The sequence below is a fragment of the Cuculus canorus genome, chromosome 10 (genome assembly GCF_017976375.1).
Source record: "Cuculus canorus isolate bCucCan1 chromosome 10, bCucCan1.pri, whole genome shotgun sequence".
NCBI classification, from domain to species: Eukaryota; Metazoa; Chordata; class Aves; order Cuculiformes; family Cuculidae; genus Cuculus; species Cuculus canorus.
This window is the reverse complement of record NC_071410.1, coordinates 6,529,296-6,546,671: the sequence shown is the minus strand read 5'-3', so window position 1 is coordinate 6,546,671 and position 17,376 is coordinate 6,529,296. Positions and strand designations below refer to the sequence as shown.

At 58.4% G+C, this 17,376-nt stretch overlaps 3 protein-coding genes across 6 annotated transcripts; 2 read left to right on the top strand and 1 right to left on the bottom strand.

Moving 5' to 3' along the window:
- Nucleotide 1: 1 nt before the first annotated feature.
- NOX1 (NADPH oxidase 1) lies at nucleotides 2-5,005 on the top strand. The gene is made up of 13 exons (XM_054075768.1): nucleotides 2-137; nucleotides 1,190-1,285; nucleotides 1,735-1,845; nucleotides 1,951-2,035; nucleotides 2,113-2,258; nucleotides 2,337-2,518; nucleotides 2,703-2,841; nucleotides 2,949-3,041; nucleotides 3,209-3,444; nucleotides 3,525-3,687; nucleotides 3,811-3,957; nucleotides 4,158-4,282; nucleotides 4,465-5,005. Exons 1-13 carry the CDS (start codon nucleotides 93-95, stop codon nucleotides 4,589-4,591), a joined length of 1,695 nt encoding a protein of 564 aa, XP_053931743.1. The 5' UTR covers nucleotides 2-92; the 3' UTR covers nucleotides 4,592-5,005.
- Nucleotides 5,006-5,618: 613 nt separating this feature from the next.
- On the bottom strand, nucleotides 5,619-12,909 carry CSTF2 (cleavage stimulation factor subunit 2). Of its 3 annotated transcripts, XM_054075923.1 has the most exons (15): nucleotides 12,817-12,909; nucleotides 12,327-12,405; nucleotides 11,435-11,604; nucleotides 10,985-11,121; nucleotides 10,749-10,868; nucleotides 10,491-10,646; nucleotides 10,232-10,355; nucleotides 9,852-9,914; nucleotides 8,559-8,618; nucleotides 7,789-7,930; nucleotides 7,272-7,423; nucleotides 6,689-6,966; nucleotides 6,141-6,251; nucleotides 5,881-6,006; nucleotides 5,619-5,754 (listed from the first exon to the last, which is right to left on the bottom strand). In XM_054075923.1, the coding sequence occupies exons 1-14, from the start codon at nucleotides 12,872-12,874 to the stop codon at nucleotides 5,884-5,886; spliced, it is 1,773 nt and encodes a 590-aa protein (XP_053931898.1). In that variant the 5' UTR covers nucleotides 12,875-12,909; the 3' UTR covers nucleotides 5,619-5,754; nucleotides 5,881-5,883. The 3 variants fall into 3 exon arrangements, with proteins under 3 accessions (XP_053931898.1, XP_053931899.1, XP_053931900.1); XM_054075924.1 differs by lacking the exon at nucleotides 8,559-8,618; XM_054075925.1 differs by lacking the exons at nucleotides 7,272-7,423; nucleotides 7,789-7,930; nucleotides 8,559-8,618.
- On the top strand, nucleotides 12,910-16,550 carry TRMT12 (tRNA methyltransferase 12 homolog). 2 transcript variants are annotated; one of them, XM_054075927.1, is made up of 8 exons: nucleotides 12,910-12,932; nucleotides 13,648-13,757; nucleotides 13,881-14,028; nucleotides 14,107-14,296; nucleotides 14,385-14,535; nucleotides 14,613-14,722; nucleotides 15,522-15,679; nucleotides 15,752-16,550. In XM_054075927.1, the coding sequence occupies exons 2-8, from the start codon at nucleotides 13,693-13,695 to the stop codon at nucleotides 16,154-16,156; spliced, it is 1,227 nt and encodes a 408-aa protein (XP_053931902.1). In that variant the 5' UTR covers nucleotides 12,910-12,932; nucleotides 13,648-13,692; the 3' UTR covers nucleotides 16,157-16,550. The 2 variants fall into 2 exon arrangements, with proteins under 2 accessions (XP_053931902.1, XP_053931901.1); XM_054075926.1 differs by having other exon boundaries at nucleotides 14,107-14,722.
- The last annotated feature ends 826 nt before the right edge of the window (nucleotides 16,551-17,376 follow it).

The window sequence follows — 17,376 nt, the reverse complement described above, 5'->3', positions numbered from 1 at the left end:
TGGTGGGAGCTGCCGCACTGCCTGCTGCCTCGATAAAACCCTGAGCCATCAGTGGCACGCGGCAGCAGACGCAGGAACGGGGACATCGCACCATGGGCAACTGGCTGGTCAACCACTGGTTCTCAGCCGCCGTCCTCGTGAGTGTTTGGTGCTGGAGGGGCTTATCTGCCGGGAGGGGCTAGGGTGATGTAGGGGGCTATGGGGAGCACAGCCTGGGCAGGGTCCCAGAGGGGTTGCCGAAGAAATTGGGGCTGAGGGTCTGTCGTGACGCTGGGCTGCATGGAGTGACAAGCAGTCCCTCTTCTCAGCCAAACTGCAAAGCCCAAGCAGCCAGGGGAGGGATGGCGTTCAGAAAACTTGTCTTAAGGAATATGCAACTCAAAGTAAAGTTTAAAACTTTAAAAATGCTGCTGCTTTTCCCGGGAGCTTCCCATGTGCCTCTTCTCCCCATGTGAGAGTAGGAAGCTCCTGTGAGAGCTGATTCTGGCGTGAGGAGCCTGCACCACAGGGATGATCTGCCAATGCTGTGCTGTGGCATCACTGGTGTAACGGGGCTTGCCTGATCGGCACTCTGCCAGCAGTTCAGCACTGTGTGAGGAGATGCAAAGGCATGGGAAAATGGGGATTTGCAGAAAGTTGGATTATCTTCATTTTTTAGATCACTTTTTAAAAAAAAACAAAACTCAAACCCCCACTAAAAATCACAACAAATGCCAGGCAAAGTGGTTTTGATTTGGGAGCTCAACAAAAAATCAGTGGCTGTGAGAGGACCAGTGTGAGGTGCGGCAGAGTCAGGCAGGGGCCAGCAGCACGGTGGGTCTGGGTGAGCAGCTCCCTGTGCAATTTCCTCCTCCCATAGTCTTCCTCATGAAGCCCCGCTCAGCCCCAGCCACCCTCTGGCTTTGCCCTCTCGCCGTGCAGGCGTTGCCTGCAGCTGCCTTTCCTCCTTCCTCATGCATGGGTGATGCACAGGGCTGTAGATGACAAGACAGTGGTTTTGCAAGACTCCCACACCTCTCCCCACCTTTGGCCCCTCATTCCAGCCCCGTGCATGCTGCCACAGCTGATAAGGAAGCAGGAGGGGCTGCACTGTCCTGATATTCTCCTGCTGCTTCCACACCCGAGTGCTGCGGGGTGAGGGGCCATCCTGGGCCAGGGTCCGTCACAAGTCCGCGGCTTTCCCCCGCAGGCAGCCTGGCTGGGCATCAACATCTTCCTTTTCACGTACTACTTTCTGTTCTTTGACCGGGATGAGCGGTATTTCTACACCAGGGCCATCCTTGGGGTAAGGTCCTCCCTCACAGCACCCTGCCTGCCCGGGCACATATGCCCCTTGGAGCCCTTCTGCAATGGGGTGGGGGCTGCAGCACCCCCTGCCCTTTCCTTGTCCTGTCCTCTTCCAGCCCACCAGTCCCTAGCTTGGCATTGCTCCATGCTGGTCCTTGTCTTGTCCCAGTCCCAGCTCACAATCCTCCTCCTCTCTTGGCTCAGCATCAACCCAATCCCATCACTCCCAGTCCCCAGTTCTGCTCTCTTCCACTCCCAGCATTATGCTCCCTCCTACTCCCCAGCCCAGCATCACTGAATCCCAGCTCAGCATCACTTCGCCCTATCCTGTCCTGGTCCCAGCACAGCACCAGGCTGGGCAGAGCCATGGGGGGCAGTGCAGATGGAGGCAGACGTACCTCATCTATGGCAGGGGACAGCAACACTCACCCCCGTTCCTTTCCTCAGTCTGCCTTGGCGTGGGCACGAGCATCAGCCAAGTGCCTCAACTTCAACAGCATGTTGATCCTGCTGCCTGTCTGCCGCAATCTCCTCTCCTTCCTCCGCGGGACCTGCTCGGTGAGTGTCCCATGGCAGCATAGCCAGCATGGCCATCCTCATCACTCTCCCCATTCCCCATCACTCTCCCCATCCCCACTCCGACCCTGCTGCCTCTCCCTGCAGTGCTGCAGGCGGACATTGCGGAAGCAGCTGGACCACAACCTCACCTTCCACAAGCTGGTGGCCTATGCACTGGCCCTGCTCACAGGTACTGCCCCGTGCTGGGCTGGGGGCCGGTGGGGACGGGGAGGTGAGTAGGTGGGTGACCGCCTGTCCCCTGCCCAGCCGTGCACACCATCGCCCACCTCTTCAACCTGGAGCGCTACAACCACAGCCAACAAGCCACCGATGGCAGCCTTGCCGCTGTCCTCTCCAAGATGCACCTACAGGGCAGCAACAAGTGGCTGAACCCCATCCATTCCAACCAGACGGTGAGCTCTGGCCCCAGCATCCGACCCCCTGCCACCGTCCGTCCACTGCCTCCCTAACCCATCCTTCGACCCCTGCAGACCGTCGAGTACATGGCCTTCACCACCATCCCAGGACTGACGGGGGTCATCATTACGCTGGCACTCATTCTTATGGTCACGTCCTCCACTGAGTTCATCCGCAGGAACTACTTTGAGGTCTTCTGGTACACACACCACCTCTTCATCATCTACTTTGCTGGTCTTGTCATCCATGGTATCGCGTAAGGCACCTCACTGCTCCTCAAAGGCAGGAAAACAAGGGGCAGTGGCCACAGACCCGTGGTGGGCCAACCTCGGAGTGGGTCCAGCAAGTGGGCTCCCCATTCCTGGGGCTGGTTGGCCCAGCTGGCCCCACGCAGGGAGGGCAGAAGCCAGCCCCCAGGCTCACTCCTCACCTCCCCGCAGTGGTCTGGTGCGTGGGCAGACGGAGGAGAGCATGGAGGAGGTGTCCCCCCAACGCTGTGCCTATTATCTCACACACAAGGAGGAGGACTGCAGACATGACTGCTGCAAAGACCCCGAGTTTGGGAGCATCCCTGCTGAGGTAGGACAGCAGTGGGGTGGCTGAAGGAGTAGAAGCCCTTCCCTTGCCCTCGAGATGCTCCGGCCCTACCTTGCCCCTAAAACTTTTGCTCTCCTCCATTCCTACAGTCCTGGAAGTGGGTTCTGGCCCCTGTCCTCCTCTACATCTTTGAGCGGATTCTCCGGATCTGGCGTGCGTGGCAGAAGGTGGTTGTCACCAAGGTGGGTGGTGCAGAAACCCAGGCCTGCTGCTAAGTCCTTTCCACAGCCACCGGTGCCGCAGGTCGTTGCTGGAGTGGCTGTGGGGAGGCAGCCATGGGCTGCTGCCAGAGCCGCTCGGCTCAGAGACAAGAATCAGGCTGGTGCTGAGCCCTGTCCCTGCGCTGCAGGTGGTCATGCACCCTGCCCGCGTGCTGGAGCTGCAGATGCAGAAGAAGGGCTTCCGGATGGAGGTGGGGCAGTACATCTTCGTCAACTGCCCCGCAATCTCCCTGCTGGAGTGGCACCCCTTCACCCTCACCTCAGCACCCGAGGAGGATTTCTTCTCTATCCACATCCGGGCAGCTGGCGACTGGACCGAGCGTCTCATTGACACCTTCCAGCAACAGAAGCTGGAGATGCCCAGGTAGGCTGGGGAGCACCAAAACAGACCTTCCCAGGGATCTGGGGAGGCCATACCTCTTATCCAGGCCTTTTCTCTGCTAGGATTGAGGTGGATGGCCCCTTTGGCACAGCCAGTGAAGATGTGTTCCAGTACGAGGTAGCTATGCTAGTGGGAGCAGGCATTGGTGTCACCCCCTTTGCCTCCATTCTGAAGTCCCTCTGGTACAAGTTCCAGCATGATGACCAGACCCTCAAGACGAAGAAGGTATGGGGTATCCAATAGGACCAGCCATGGGTTTCTCCATGTTAGGCTTCAAAGTCCTTGACATTGCATCCTTCCACTCCTGCTTGCTCCACCTGGAGCAAACCCTCTCCATTTGCATCCCAGATCTACTTCTACTGGCTGTGCCGGGACACAGGAGCCTTTGCCTGGTTCAATGACCTGCTTGCCTCGCTGGAGCAGAAGATGGCAGAGTCAGGCAAGGCAGACTTTCTCACCTACCGTCTCTTCCTCACCGGCTGGAACAACAGCATTGTGAGTCAACCAGGGCTGCGAGGGACATGGGATGGCCAAGTCAGGCATGAAAGGCAGGGCAAGCACATCAAAAGCTTGCAGGCAGAAAGTCCAGGAGTGGTGTTTGGTGGACATCAGCAATGGATGCTCCTCTGTGGTGAGGGACTAGAGGTAGGCTCACAGGTGGTCGCTGGGGTCCTCACTGTCCCTGTTCTGCCCAGGCCAACAATGTGGCGCTCCGCTTCGACACCGCTACAGACACAGTGACAGGCCTCAGGCACAAAACCATCTTTGGGCGGCCCATGTGGAACAGTGAGTTTGCGGCAGTGGCTGCAGCCCACCCCAGGTGAGAGCCACGCAGGGGATTCATGGTGCTGGAGCTGTGAGGCACCCCCTTCTCCCTGGCACCCAGTGCTGGTTTGGGAGGGGTGTGCTCATCCCTTTGAGATTGCAGGAACCCAAAAAAGCTCTTACATCCCTTTTCCCTGAGCTGCCTGCCCGGTGCTGACAGTGCTGTGCTGTACACAGGTCGGTGGTCGGTGTGTTCCTGTGCGGTCCAGGGGCCTTGGCAAAGAGCCTGCAGAAGTCTTGCCACCAACATTCCAGCCTGGATCCCAGGAAGGTCAAATTCTACTTCAACAAGGAGAACTTCTAAGTGGCAGCCAGGCTGATATCCTAGCAGGCTGGGGATCCTGCTGATCTCACCTCAACACCTGAGCGAGTCAGCGTGGCTGAGGATAAGCACACACCGAAGAGCGTCTGCACAGAATCAAGGCAAGATTCGACCAGGTACTCCTTCTTCATGAGAAACTCCAGGTTCAAAGACTGCTGCCTTCTCAACCTGGTCTACAACGGGTGCCCACCGGGAGAGTAGGCCTGCAGCTCTGCACTGATCTCCTGTCGAGAAACCAGTGGCACATGCTGCAATGGTGCTGCTAGAGCCGCAGGAAGCGTTGGGAGTGCCCAGCAGGTTGGGTGGAACCACAGGACAGGGATGGGACACAAATACACCAAGCAGGCACCGGGGGTTAAAAATGCCCCTCTGGGTTTAAACAGCCCTTTGTATAAAAGTGTAAATTAAACTTGCTTTCTTTGCAGTAAGAGCCATGGTAGTAAATCCATGTAGGAGCGAAGGGAAACCTCTCTTTGCTCACTTGTAGAGCTGCAATAAAAAAGCAGGGTAAGGTGCCTCCTCTCTGCAGGGTCTTGCTGCCAGAGTCAGCCTGCACCAGGCACTAACCAGTGTGCAGGCTGGCTTCAAACATGGTTCAGGCAATGGCAACAAATTCTGCTAAAGGATATGCAAAGAGGGGGAAAACCACCCTCACTGAGCAGGACGGTCTGGTAAGCGATACAGCAATTGGATACGGAGCCCTTCCCACACAGTCAGCAGGGACAGAAAGCCGAGCTCCCTGTCCTGCCCTTCCCTGACACTCCTGTGAACAGCACAGCACGTAAAATCCCATGAGCAGATGCTGCCCTGATGCTGGGGAGATGGGAGGAAGGCGAGTGGTTTGGACTAGCCTGGAGCCAGGCCAGACTGCTCCCAGAACCCAACACTCCCGCTCCAGCCTCCATCAGAGACCAAACAAGGCAGCTGGAAACATAGCTTTACTCAAACTCTTCTCCCACTTTATTTCAAACATAACATATACACACACAAAAAAAAAATAAAAAAAAAAAGGATGAATGGGAGGAAAAATGTAGGGAGGGAAAAAGGCAACCTCTCCCAAAACACAGTAACAACTCAGACAGCAACGGGAAGCAGCTGCCACAACTGTCCAGGCAGATGGCATCTCCACCACATCCCTGCCAGGCCTGGAAGAAGGAAGGGGAGGAGTGAGCCCCAGCACGGACAGAAAAGCATGGCAGAGCCCCATTCTGAACAGCTCTGATTTACCAGAGGGTAACAGGCACCAGGTGAGGCTGGGTTAAGGACATCACCTGTCACGGTGCCCCTGTCGACTTCTGGATTTGTTCCTTTAGAATAAGGATGCTCTGCCGCTGCTCTGGGGGCAGCATAGCAATCTGGTCTGCTGTCAGCTGCAGAACCTGCATGATAAGGGCTGCCTGTGGGGAGAGGGGAGAATCAGAGACCACCCTGCTGGAGCAGCCACGGGTTATCGGAGCCAAAGGGCTGTCCCTGCCATGGTCAGGCATGGAGGAAGTGCTATTACAGTGCTTCACCCTTTCCCTTTTCTCACCTTCTCATGATCCTGCGGAGTGACCTGGCTCTGCCCAGGGCTAAAGCCTCCAGGCTGACCAGCTCCTTGGACTCCTGCCCCAGGAATGCCTCCTCCTGCCATGTTAGGAACCTGCAGGCACAGGAGATGGAGTAAGGAACAAGGGCTCTCAACTCAGCCATACAAATACAGGAATGTAAAGCAGATCATCAGATGGATTCCCTCACAGACAGCCTGAAGATGCTCGACCATGAAGACAGATAGCCTACTGTGTGCTTTACACACTCTCCTCTCCCTCCAACTCCTGCACTCATTCATGTGCATCAGGAAGAGGTGGAGAGCATCCAAGCATCATCCTGTCCCCAGCAGGTGACCAGAGCCTTGGGAAATGGGACAGGGGTGCTAAACCCCTCAGAGTGCCACTGACCCAGGCCTTGCGCTTCCCAGAGGTGCTGCTCTGCAGGACGTCCTCCCCTCTCTAGCTGCTGCAGGATGTGATCACACCGCCCAGCCCCAATCCACGAGGCACCGTTGGTGCTCAACCAGCTGAACAGAGGCATTGTGTGTACCTGGCGGGGCCCCTGTGGGCCACTGGCTCCCATGTTAAGTGGCCCAGGACCCTGTATGCCACCAGGCATGGGGCCACGTGGGTTGGGACCAGGCCCTCGAGGCTCCAGACCCCGGGGCTCCATGACCCTGGCCTCCATGGCTCTGGCTTCCAGCACTCGTGGCTCCAGGACCCGGGGCTCCAGGCCTCGTGCCTCCAGGGCTCGTGCCTCCAGCACCCGAGGCTCCAGCCCCCGTGGCTCCAATCCTCGCGGCTCCAGCCCTCGGGGATCTCTTCCAACTGCAGGAGAAAGACAAGGCAAGCTGTTGAAGGAAGCAGCACCGCAGGGAGCATGGGAGCAAGCCGGCTGCCTCCTTTGCCTGAGGAGTGGCAAATGCCCAGCAGGTGCAGGGCTGGGGGCAGGCAGAGTGGATCAGGACTGAAGGAAGTCCCTCGCCCCGTGGGACTTGTCCCTCCTTGCCCTGGAGTCAGCTGTTTCACTGCCCAAATGCCCTTCCTACATTGCTCATCAGGGCAATGGGCTCCACTCTGACTCCTTGTCTGTATGCCTTAAGCCACCCATTATTCCATGCCCCCTCTCTCACCTCGAGCATCCATGAGGGGCCCCCGCGGCTCTCCCATCAGCGGTCGGGGTTCTCCCATGGGTGCCCCCCTCATTTCATGGGGCGGGCCACGGCTGTCATGACCAGGCATATGGTGCATAGGGGTTCCCTGGTGGGGCGGCCCAAGGTAACCTCTGACGCAGAGAGATGAGGAGAGCAAAGCAGGAGGAGGAGAAAAAGCGAGAGAGTGTGAATCAGATGCTGGCTTGGCACGGTCTGGGCAGAGCGCTGAGATTGCCCCCAAAGCCGGCCAAGGGGGAGCAGAGCAAGACTGGCACAGGGACGGGTGCTGTCAGTCCAGTGCCACAGGGCTGCTGCCATCACCCTGGGGATGCCCCATCCCCAGAGGAACGGGCCGGCCCCTGCGGTTGGCAGCACACAGGCCTCCAGTCAGGCACAGGGGACTCCCAGAAGGCTGGTGCCATCCCTGTCCTCAGTGAGAGGTCACCCTTGGGCAGGGGATGGTGCCAAGGGCTCCTCTCCTTCCCTCTCCCCTCACCTGGGCTCCACTTCTCCAGTGACTGAGAGCAGGGTCCCTCCGCGAGGGTCATTCGGGGCATCTCCCAAAAGGCCTCGGGGTGGCGGGCCACTAGCAGGTAGAGGTCCACGCTGCATAGGGGCCCTCGGGTCTGGCATGGGCACTGCCAGGGAGACACACAAGAGCTCGTGAGGATCTGCATGAGCAGTGCCGTACTGAGACTGTCCCCCAGCGCTCTCGGGGCTGCGGTGCAGGGCAGCCTTGTTGCTTCCCAGGTCATGGGGGGTGAGCTGCGCTGACACCAGCGAAGCAGCCCCTCACACAAGGCCAGAGCACATCGAAGCCCTTTCCCTGCCTGCTGACTTTATCCCTCTCTTCCCCTCTCTGGCTCTACCTCAAACTCCTTATGGCATCAGGTGGCCAAACCAAGCATGGGTGTCCCCGTGGCAGCCCCTACAAGTACAAGCATCAACACCCTGCTGATGTGGAGCCAGGAGCAAAGCAAGACCTGGAAGGCTCCTGGCAGCAAGGTGTGAAAGGGGGCTGGATCCTAGGCAAAAGCCCTCTCCAAGCAGGCTCTCCCTTTCCACTGGTGTCTCTCTGAGCACAACACTAGCCTGTTCTTTCCTCCGGTCATGGTGGAAATCCTGTCTCTTTCCTCTCTTAACCCTACCAGGCTATACGGAGCGATACGCCAGTCCCCAGCCCTGAGCACAGCGGGGTGAAAACTGCTCTCTGCACACTCCACAACAAGCTCCACAGAAGGAAGGAGCTGGCAGGTGCTGGGATACCTTGAACGCGTTCGATAGACGCAGGCCTGGCAGGTCCCACGGGCGAGAGCTGCAGGTTCCCTGGGCAAGCAGCAGGAAAAGAGGGAGAAGAGCAGACACGTAAATAGTGTATGCACACATGCACTCGGCCTTGGAGACAGTGCTGCCTGCAGGATCACCTCCATTCCCTAAAGTCCCATGGAAAACCTACAGAGAAGATACTGCATGCTGTAGGTCTGGCTTTATCAGTCTCTTCCACTAAGGTCACCTCTGCCACCACAGGTGGGACAGCAAGCTTGGCACGGCCCTTCCCTCACTCACCACAGAAACAGGCAGGGCATGTCTTGCTGAGAGAATCGGCATTCTCTGAGGCCCCACAACGCACACCAAACCAGCTTCTGCCCCTGCCCGCAGCTTCCCATGGCATTCCCAGTGCCTGCTTTCTGTCTGCTCTCCAAAACCTTCCAGGTACCAAGAACTACCATGTCACTCTCAGGAAGATGGTACCCACCCCAAAGAAAACGAGAGTCAGCTGTCCCCGAATCCCTAAGACCAGAGGGTCTCAGAAGAGGATTGCCATGTTCCTGAAACGAGGCCTATGACACAAGTCAAAACAACGGGGGTGCCCACCGCCTTATTACTGGGAGAACAGGAACACTTTGGTCACACAGTATGACAGGGCAGCCACACAACCTGTGAACCGTAAGGAATCCAGCTCTGAGGCTGGGCCGTACAGACCGTGCCTGCAGAGGGAAAGCCAAGCCATCTCTTACCAGGAAATTCCTTGCCAAGCCTCGCACTCACTGCTGAAAGCAAAAGCAAAGACCCAGCACCCTCTGCTGGGTACAGCGTAGGGAGCACTGGGAGACGGGGTGGCAGCACAAGCTGCTTCCTAGCACTCAGGCAGCAAAGGAGCAGGACAGGAACCAGAGAGGAGCAAGTTCTGCCTGCCCACACAAGCACAGGGACAGACACAGGCTCACAGAGAGATGGAAAACACAGGCACATCCTGCTCTGTGGGGCTCTGCGGGGACTGGCAGCTCCCCTGGCTTCCAGCACACACAGGACAAGCTGGGAGCAAAACTGCTGCATGGGCTGGGGCCCTAGAAGCAGGAGAGCTGCCACCACAGCCTTGCGCCTAAGCAAATAAACCCAAGTGCAGCCCAGCGCAGTGGGAGCTGCCCTGAAACCAGGGGTGGCAAGGCTGCAGGGCACTGGCAGGGGGCTTGGCACAGCACTGCTCAGCACCTGCGGCCTGGGTCCCCGCTGCAGTGATGGTCGCGTAACGTACAGCACTAGCCAACGTCTGTTTACCTTGTCCGCGCTCCAAGGGGACAGGACCTCCACCTGGCATCCCAACCTGTGGCTGCATCCCACCTGAGAGGGAACAGGCAGAGTTCAGATCCCTCCTTGGCCATCCCTGCACCACTAACCAATTCCTTTGGCCCCAAATACTTTCCCCCTCCCAGCTCCTGGGGGAGCATCCAAAGGTGTATTTTCATGGTGTCGGTGCCCCACAGAGATAAGCAAACTTTCTGAACCATCACTGGCAGCAGCTACAACCGCACACATGGTACAGGACTACATTTGCTTTCCACAGAGCCAAGACCTCCATTTAAGGGAAAAGTAGAGGTGGGACTCTCTGCAGGACTTCTGTGCCCAGAGCACCGTTTACCCAAATCCCCCGCACTCACCTCCTGGAGCCATGGGGCCGGGGCCAGGGCCCTGCACAGGGGCTGCCATCTGTCCAGGGGCCGGCACTCCCCCCTGCATGGGCGGCTGCATCAGAGGAGGCGCGCCGTTTACATGCAGCCCACCCTAGCCAGGAGAGAGAAAAACAGGAGCTCAGGGAAGCCCCATCACTCGGGCATGCATGCATGCCCAGCTGGGAGAGCTGGAGCAGGCAATGCCCGTCTCTCCCACACGTGGCACCTGCATCGTGTAGGCTCTTACTATGGGCTGTGGCTGGGACGAGGGGGTATTCTGTGCATTCAGCTGGGCGTTTGGCCCTGGCCCAGGCCCTGGTCCCGGTCCAGGCCCTGGTCCTGGCACTGGCTGCTGGTTGCCTGGGATCAGAGGAGGAACACTGGTCTGACGATGCAGAATTTTCTAGGGGCAGAAGAAGGAGAAAGGAGTTTTCTTCCACCCTTGCTCCACAACAGGCTGCCACTGATATCCTACCAACCCCAGATGAGCAAGCAAGGGACAAACCAGTGCGATCTCCGGGTCAACAATCCTCATGACCACCTGGGCCTGCAGCAGAGCGTAAGCCAGCTGGGGATTCTGGAGCAGCATGTTCCTGGCTTCCTGAGGGCTGTTCTGGACACACAACTGAGAAGACAAATGCAGGTCAGAGCTCTGGCAAGGAAAAATAGGGCTACGAGGACACGGGCAGTGGAGGAAGTACTGGTGCTCGCGCAGAGAGTGCAGCCCTCTGCTTCACTCACCTTCATCTGCTTCATCAACTCAAACATCTGCTCGGGCGGCAGGCTGGCTACTGCCCGGCTGATGGACTCGGGGGCATCTTCAGGATTGACAGGGTCCCCATAGGGTGACTCTATGATGGGTGCGCCTGTGCCCAAACCTGCAACAGAGTTTGTGACCTTGTACCGCAACGTCAACTGGCCGTTTTTAGCAGGCTTATTAGAAGGGATTAGAAGCACCACACCATTATGGAGAAAGGGAGGCACTGAAAACAGGGAGATCACCTGGGAGAGAAAACACAGAGCCAAGCCCACACATCCCTCTATGAAACCACTTGCTACATCACATGGAGCAGGCCAGCTCAAAGAGGTCTCCTCCTTGCCAGCCTCCCCGAAGAGGCATGCTTCGTAAGGCTGAAAAGGCCAGGCACAGCATGACATCAGGGTGTTCTGCATCACAAAATCCAGACTCACTCTTGAGCTCCTCCTTGTTCTTCTCACTGGCCGCATTGTCAACACGCAGGGCCCTCCCGCTGAACTCTCGCCCGTTCAGGTTCCGCATGGCACTGAGGGCCGTCTCCTGGTCTTGGTACTCACAGAAGCCATAGCCTTTTGGCTTTCCTGTCTCCCTGTCATACACCAACCTGCACAGCAAGAAGAGAACCACCACCGCTGAGGGCAGCGCAGGCATTGAGCAGCACAGTGTCCACACTTCCCCAACACTCAGGAGGGGGCTACCAGGGTACACAGAACTGCTGGGAAGCAGAGTGAAGTCATTGGGGTCAGGCCAAGGTGTGCCCTAAGCCAGAGCCCAAAGGCCTCCTGGATTCAGGCCAATGGGTGTTCCCAAAGCTCTGGTGTCCAGTATGGCCACTGGTGCAAGCGTTATGCTCTGCATGACCCCACAAAAGCAGCTCCTAGGGTCATAGCCTGGACAGGGGGCTCCTGGCGCTCCCAAGCCCTTAACTGAGAGCTCTCTGAACCCTGATGCCAAGCCAGGAAATCCTCCCTGTGGAGCCACCAGGATGAGGCTGCATCCAGCTCTCTGCACAGACCACGACCAGCACCTGAAGACTGACCTGCAGCAGCAGGGCAGCTGCCTCCCGCCTGGAGCTGCGTGCCCACATTCCCACTATTCCACTCTATATCTCCAGGCCACCTGGACACAGGACCCCAGCCATCTGCACCCCAAGCACCACTGCCACAGACTGACAACCCCCTCAGACAACCCCCAACTGCTCCTCTCCTGCCCATCGGAGGCAGCTCTGCACAGCAGGTCCTGCACAGCCTCACGCACCCCTGGGGCACGGGGGGGATTTTCACCCTGGGGAACTGGGGTGGGGGGGACTCCAGCAGCCATTCTCACCTAAAGCTGACCACAGGCCCAACCTCAGAGAAGATGTCCTTCAGCTGCTCCTCTGTGGCCTCGTATGGGATATTCCCCACTGTGGAAGAGAGACCATGGCCACTGCTCAGCACAGAGGCCGAAGGCTGTGCAGATATCAGCGCCGAGCGGCAGGGCCCAACCAGCCAGCCGGACCCCCTGCCCACTCTTGCCCACAGCCCCATTCCCAGCCTTATCCCCAGCTCCATCCCTGTTCCCAGGGGAACAGTGCCACCCCCATCCCCAGCCTCGTCCCCGTTCCCATCCTCTGCCACGTCCCTATTCCCAGCCCAATTCCCGTCCCCGTCCCCGTCCTCACCCTCATCCCCATCCCCATCCCCGTCCCCATCCCCGTCCCCATCCCCGTCCCCATCCCCATCCCCATCCCCATCCCCATCCTCGTCCCCATCCCCATCCCCGTCCCTATTCCCAGCCCAGTTCCCGTCCCCGTCCCGGTCCCCGCGTCGCTCACCGAACACGGAGCGCAGGGAGCGGTCCACGGCGGGGTCCCTCACCGACAGCCCCGCCATCCCGCTCCGCACCGCCCCTTCCGCTTCCTCGGGCCGCGGGGGCGGTGCCGCCTGCTCGGTAGGAACCGGGGAGAGGGGGGTGGGAGCTTTGGGAGAGTTTCCCGGGACAGCCCTTCGACACCCTCCGTGTGCCGGGCACCGCGCTCCCAGGACACCGCATCCCCTGGGATGCTCCCGTCCCCCGGGGCTCCCCGTCTTTTGGGCACCGCACTCCTAGAATATCTCTTCCCCTGGGACGCCCCTGCCTTAGGAGATCACATCTCCGAGGACCGCGCATCGCCTGGGATGCTCCCATCTCCTAGGACCCTCCTGAGCTCCGTATCCCCTGGGTTGCTCCTGGGGTACCGCGTGCCGTAGGACATCCCCATCTCCTAGGACGGCCCTGTGCCCCTGGCCCCCCACTTGCAGTGCACCCCATCCCCTGGGACACCCCTGTACCCCAGACATCCCACTCCTAGGATATCACACCTCCTAGGATACGGCATCCTCTGCGACGCTCCCATCTCATAGGATAACCCTATTCCCCTAGAAACCCACTCCTAGTGCATCTCATCCCTGGGACACCTCTGTCCTCAAGGCACAATACTGCTAGGGCACCACATCCCCGGGACACTCCTATCCCCTAAGGACACCACTCCCAGGGCATCCCCATCCGGTCACTCCAGGGCAGCCACCCCCTGCCTCGAGGCTCCCGTGCCCCCAGCGCGGTGGTGCCAGGAAACCCACCAGCCTCAGCTCCCTCCTGTCCCTGATGCCCTGTGCCTGTCTGGCAGGTGGCTGCGTCCCGTCCAGCCGGTGACATCCTGGGGCTTGTCAGGATGGAGGCCATGGATGTTCTTGTCCCTGCGCTGGCCACGGAACCGCAGTTTGCCCAGCGCCTCAGGTGAGACTGCACAGGGCAACAGGAGGAGAGTTCAGAGGGCAGCCCCATGCCCCGGGGTTCTCTTCCCTGTGATGAGGTGGGCTGTGGGCCTAGGGAAGGTCTGACTGGTCCTTGGCATTGCAGGGAGCATTTGGAAAAGGAGCAGCTCCTGGATAGGCGCTACCGACTGCAGCAGGTGCCAGGGGGCCGAGTGGCACTGCCCGTGCTGGAAGAGAAGCTCGACCAGCTGTGGCTGCCCCGGGAGGTGCCCTGTGGGCTGGTCCAGCTCCAGGTTGGGAGAGGCCCCTTGCCCTGAGCCCTGATGTGGGGTGGCAGGGTCTGAGCCCCACGTGCCGCATCCCTCCCACAGGACCCTGTCTCCTCCAAGGCAGCCCGCCGGTGGACGCCTGCACAGAAGCTGCGGGATGAGCTGCGGCAGCTGCTGGGTGAAAGCTGGTCGGAGGAGCTGGAGCGGGATGTGCCCCGTGCCTGGCAGCGGCATGGGGATCTGATCCTGCTGAGCGAGGACAGCTTCAGGGCTGCACCATGGGAAAAGCTGGGTAAGGAGGAGCAGGGTCTGCCTGCCCAGATCCAGCCGGCAGAGCTGCCCTGGCCTTTCACAAAGCCCCCAGGATGGTTGTGTTGCAGGTCCAGTGCTCTGGGAAACGGTTGCCTCAGCTCTGGGTGCCCAGCGGCTGGCCAGGCGAGGACGGGTGTTGCCCGATGGGATGCGGTCCCCCAGTGTCACCCTGTTGCTGGGTCAGGACGGCTGGGTGGAGCACGTGGACAATGGGATCAGGTAGGTAGGAGCCACAGTGCAGGATGCGGTCAGCACAGGGAAGGGGCTACCCTTACCAGGCTGGCAATATCTCCCAGGTACACATTTGACGTGACCAAGTGCATGTTCTCACCGGGCAACATCACGGAGAAGCTGCGAGTGGCCTCACTGCCCTGTTCCGGGGAGGTCCTGGTGGATCTCTATGCAGGTGATGGAGATGGGAAGGGATTTGGCAGGGCAGGCTTGTAGAAGCAGGCAGACAGGCAGAGAGCAGTGATGCAGATATTGATGGCATCCAGACGGATGTGAAACGTACCTAAGCTTAGAGCTCCTGTCCCGTCTGGTAGCCCTCAGCTAACTTGGCACTGCTGTACCTCTTGTGTCCGTGTTGCCTTTGGACACTCAGGATGACTTTGCACTCAGGCTCTGCAGAGCACTGCTCTGTACCTAGTGCTGGTTATGGGAATCATTTGGATCCAGGGAAAAGATTTGCCCTTGGTGCTGCTTCTGAAAAGGTCCAGTAGATGTCCTGAGCCTGCACTGACAGGTTGGTTCTAATTGAAGTGTCCCGTGCTGTGAGATGACTAGGGAGATCATATCAGGCGTTTTTATGTCTGGAGAGCCGTTGCTTTATGCTTAGGGAACCTAGTGCTTCCAATTTGTGCCACGCAGAAAGGATGTGGCACTCATAAAGCTGCTGTGGAATAATTAAAATAAATGGTAGTCTGGGCACTGAAAACAGAGCAGGGAAGGTCTTGAGGTAATGGCCAGAGGCTGAAAGTAAAATAAGCTCCTCTCTAAATATTTTTCAAGACAAATTTTGCTTTTGCAGAGGCTTGGTGGGATGAATTTTCATTTTCCCAGCGTCTGGGCTTGTTCCAACCTGGAGCAATACAGACACAGAGAGTCGGGATGGTAATCTATATCCAATCCTGCCTTCAGGAAGGAATGTGGGCACTGGCACTGGCCACCCTGCCCTCAGCTACTGCCACTTCTCCTGTCCCCAGGCATCGGCTATTTCACACTGCCGTATCTGGTTCATGCAGCAGCCGCCTTCGCCCACGCCTGTGAGTGGAACAGCCATGCTGTGGAGGCTCTGCAGAGGAACCTGGTGCTGAACGGTGTGCAGGACCGCTGCCGCATCCACCACGGGGACAGCAGGCAGGTGAGCAGTGCCCCCCAGCCACCTAGTCCCCATTCCTGCATGTCATCACCCTCACTTTCCCTCTTCTTCCAGCTGGAGCTGCGGGATGTAGCAGACCGGGTGAACCTGGGGCTGATTCCCAGCTCAGAGGAAGGCTGGCCAGTGGCCTGCCATGTCCTAAAGAAGGACACAGGTGGGATCCTCCACATCCATCACAACGTGGAGACCCCAGTCCAACGAGCTGAGGGAGCCGGCTTTGATGGAGAGGCGCAGAACCCAATGGGGGACAGTGTGAAGGAGGCAGTGGAAGCCAGGATCAGACCTGAGTGGCACAGGTGGGCTGAAGCCACGTCGGCACGGATCCGGGGGCTGTTGGCAGAGCTGCATGGGCAGCAGTGGCACACCAACATCCTGCACATCGAGCCAGTGAAGTCCTATGCGCCCCATGTGCATCACATCGTTCTGGACCTCGAGTGCCGTCCAACACTGCCTGCCTAGGTGACCACGAAACAATGGTATTGGAACACTGGTGGCCAGGAGATGCCACCATTGCCTGCTGCCAGCCTGGATGCACATTATGTCCGTTCGTTCCCAGGTGGCAGCACTGCCCGGCAACAGCTCGAGATCCTTCCAGGAGCACATCCCGGCAAAAGATGGGCAAGCTGGGGCTGAAAGTGCCTTGAGTCTTGCCCCAGCTCTGTCTGTTGCCGCCCAGATCTTGGACACGTGGTAGGACTTTCAGCCCCATTATCACATGGGAGAGAGCTTCAGGGCTGAATAAATCTCAGATTCCTCAGATTCTTTCAGTGAGTCAGGGACAGGCTTTGTGCATATATTTACTAGTGTGCTTTTGTATTGTACTGGAAACAGGTCCATTCATCTTGTATTTTTCTTACCATTTTGCAATAAAAAAATGGATGTTTCCCATCTCTTTTGTTAATGTCTAATTAAAATGTGAACACTAGTGCAGGTGTGGGGGTCCTGCCTGGGAACACTGGGGCCCTGGGCAGTGGGTGGAAGAGCTTGTGGAGCAAAGCATCTGCCCGCATCCTCTTCCCTCAGTTCTGCCTGCAAGCCCGAAGCCCTGTGTAATAGGAACCACCTCTTGTGCAGCTGTGGGTGTAGCCCTGTGGCAGGGACACCTCTGCCCCTGAGGGAGGCCCTTTGGCATCCCCATGGGTTTTCCCTGTGTAGATATCCCATCTTCTCCCTCAGGCCTGGGAAGCTCTGCCTCTCCCCTGTCCTGTGGCACGGAGCACAGCCAAATGTGCGGGCAGAGCTGTGTCACAGAATCACAGGATTGTTTTAGGTTGGAAAATACCTTTAGGAGCATCAAATCCAACCATAAAAAGGTGTTCCTATGTTTGCTTTGTTTGCTCCCAGTTGTCTCCCATGCTGCCCTGCCATCCTGTGTGTCAAGCAGCCACCTCCCCACGGATGTGAGCCCCACGCCTTGTCCTGCCACGTGTGCTCATGGTTTCCCTGTTCCCTCTGCTGCTGTGGGCAGAGCTTGGAGAGCCCTGCTAGGGCCTATCTCTGCCCATGAAGGACAAGGGCAGAGGCTGGAGCCTTGTGTCGGGGCCATCCTCTGCTGCAGGCAGACATGGGAGGACACCACAGCCAAGCTGCTCAGGTCTCAGTCTGTCACCCGCTGCCATGCTGAGCACCACAGGGACTGCAGGAGGGCACAGAATCACAGAATGACCTGAGTTGGAAGA

Coding starts and splice junctions, on each gene's coding strand:
- NOX1 (XM_054075768.1), top strand. CDS start 93: ATGGGCAACTGGCTGGTCAACCACTGGTTCTCAGCCGCCGTCCTC. Junction 1,286..1,734: donor ACACCAGGGCCATCCTTGGG/GTAAGGTCCTCC, acceptor TCCTTTCCTCAG/TCTGCCTTGGCGTGGGCACG. Junction 2,519..2,702: donor CTTGTCATCCATGGTATCGC/GTAAGGCACCTC, acceptor ACCTCCCCGCAG/TGGTCTGGTGCGTGGGCAGA.
- CSTF2 (XM_054075923.1), bottom strand. CDS start 12,874: ATGGCGGGGCTGTCGGTGAGGGACCCCGCCGTGGACCGCTCCCTGCGC. Junction 10,869..10,984: donor AGTTGATGAAGCAGATGAAG/GTGAGTGAAGCA, acceptor TTGTCTTCTCAG/TTGTGTGTCCAGAACAGCCC. Junction 7,424..7,788: donor ACTGGAGAAGTGGAGCCCAG/GTGAGGGGAGAG, acceptor TCTCTGCGTCAG/AGGTTACCTTGGGCCGCCCC.
- TRMT12 (XM_054075926.1), top strand. CDS start 13,693: ATGGAGGCCATGGATGTTCTTGTCCCTGCGCTGGCCACGGAACCGCAG. Junction 14,029..14,106: donor GTGGGCTGGTCCAGCTCCAG/GTTGGGAGAGGC, acceptor TCCCTCCCACAG/GACCCTGTCTCCTCCAAGGC. Junction 14,723..15,521: donor CCTGGTGGATCTCTATGCAG/GTGATGGAGATG, acceptor TCCTGTCCCCAG/GCATCGGCTATTTCACACTG.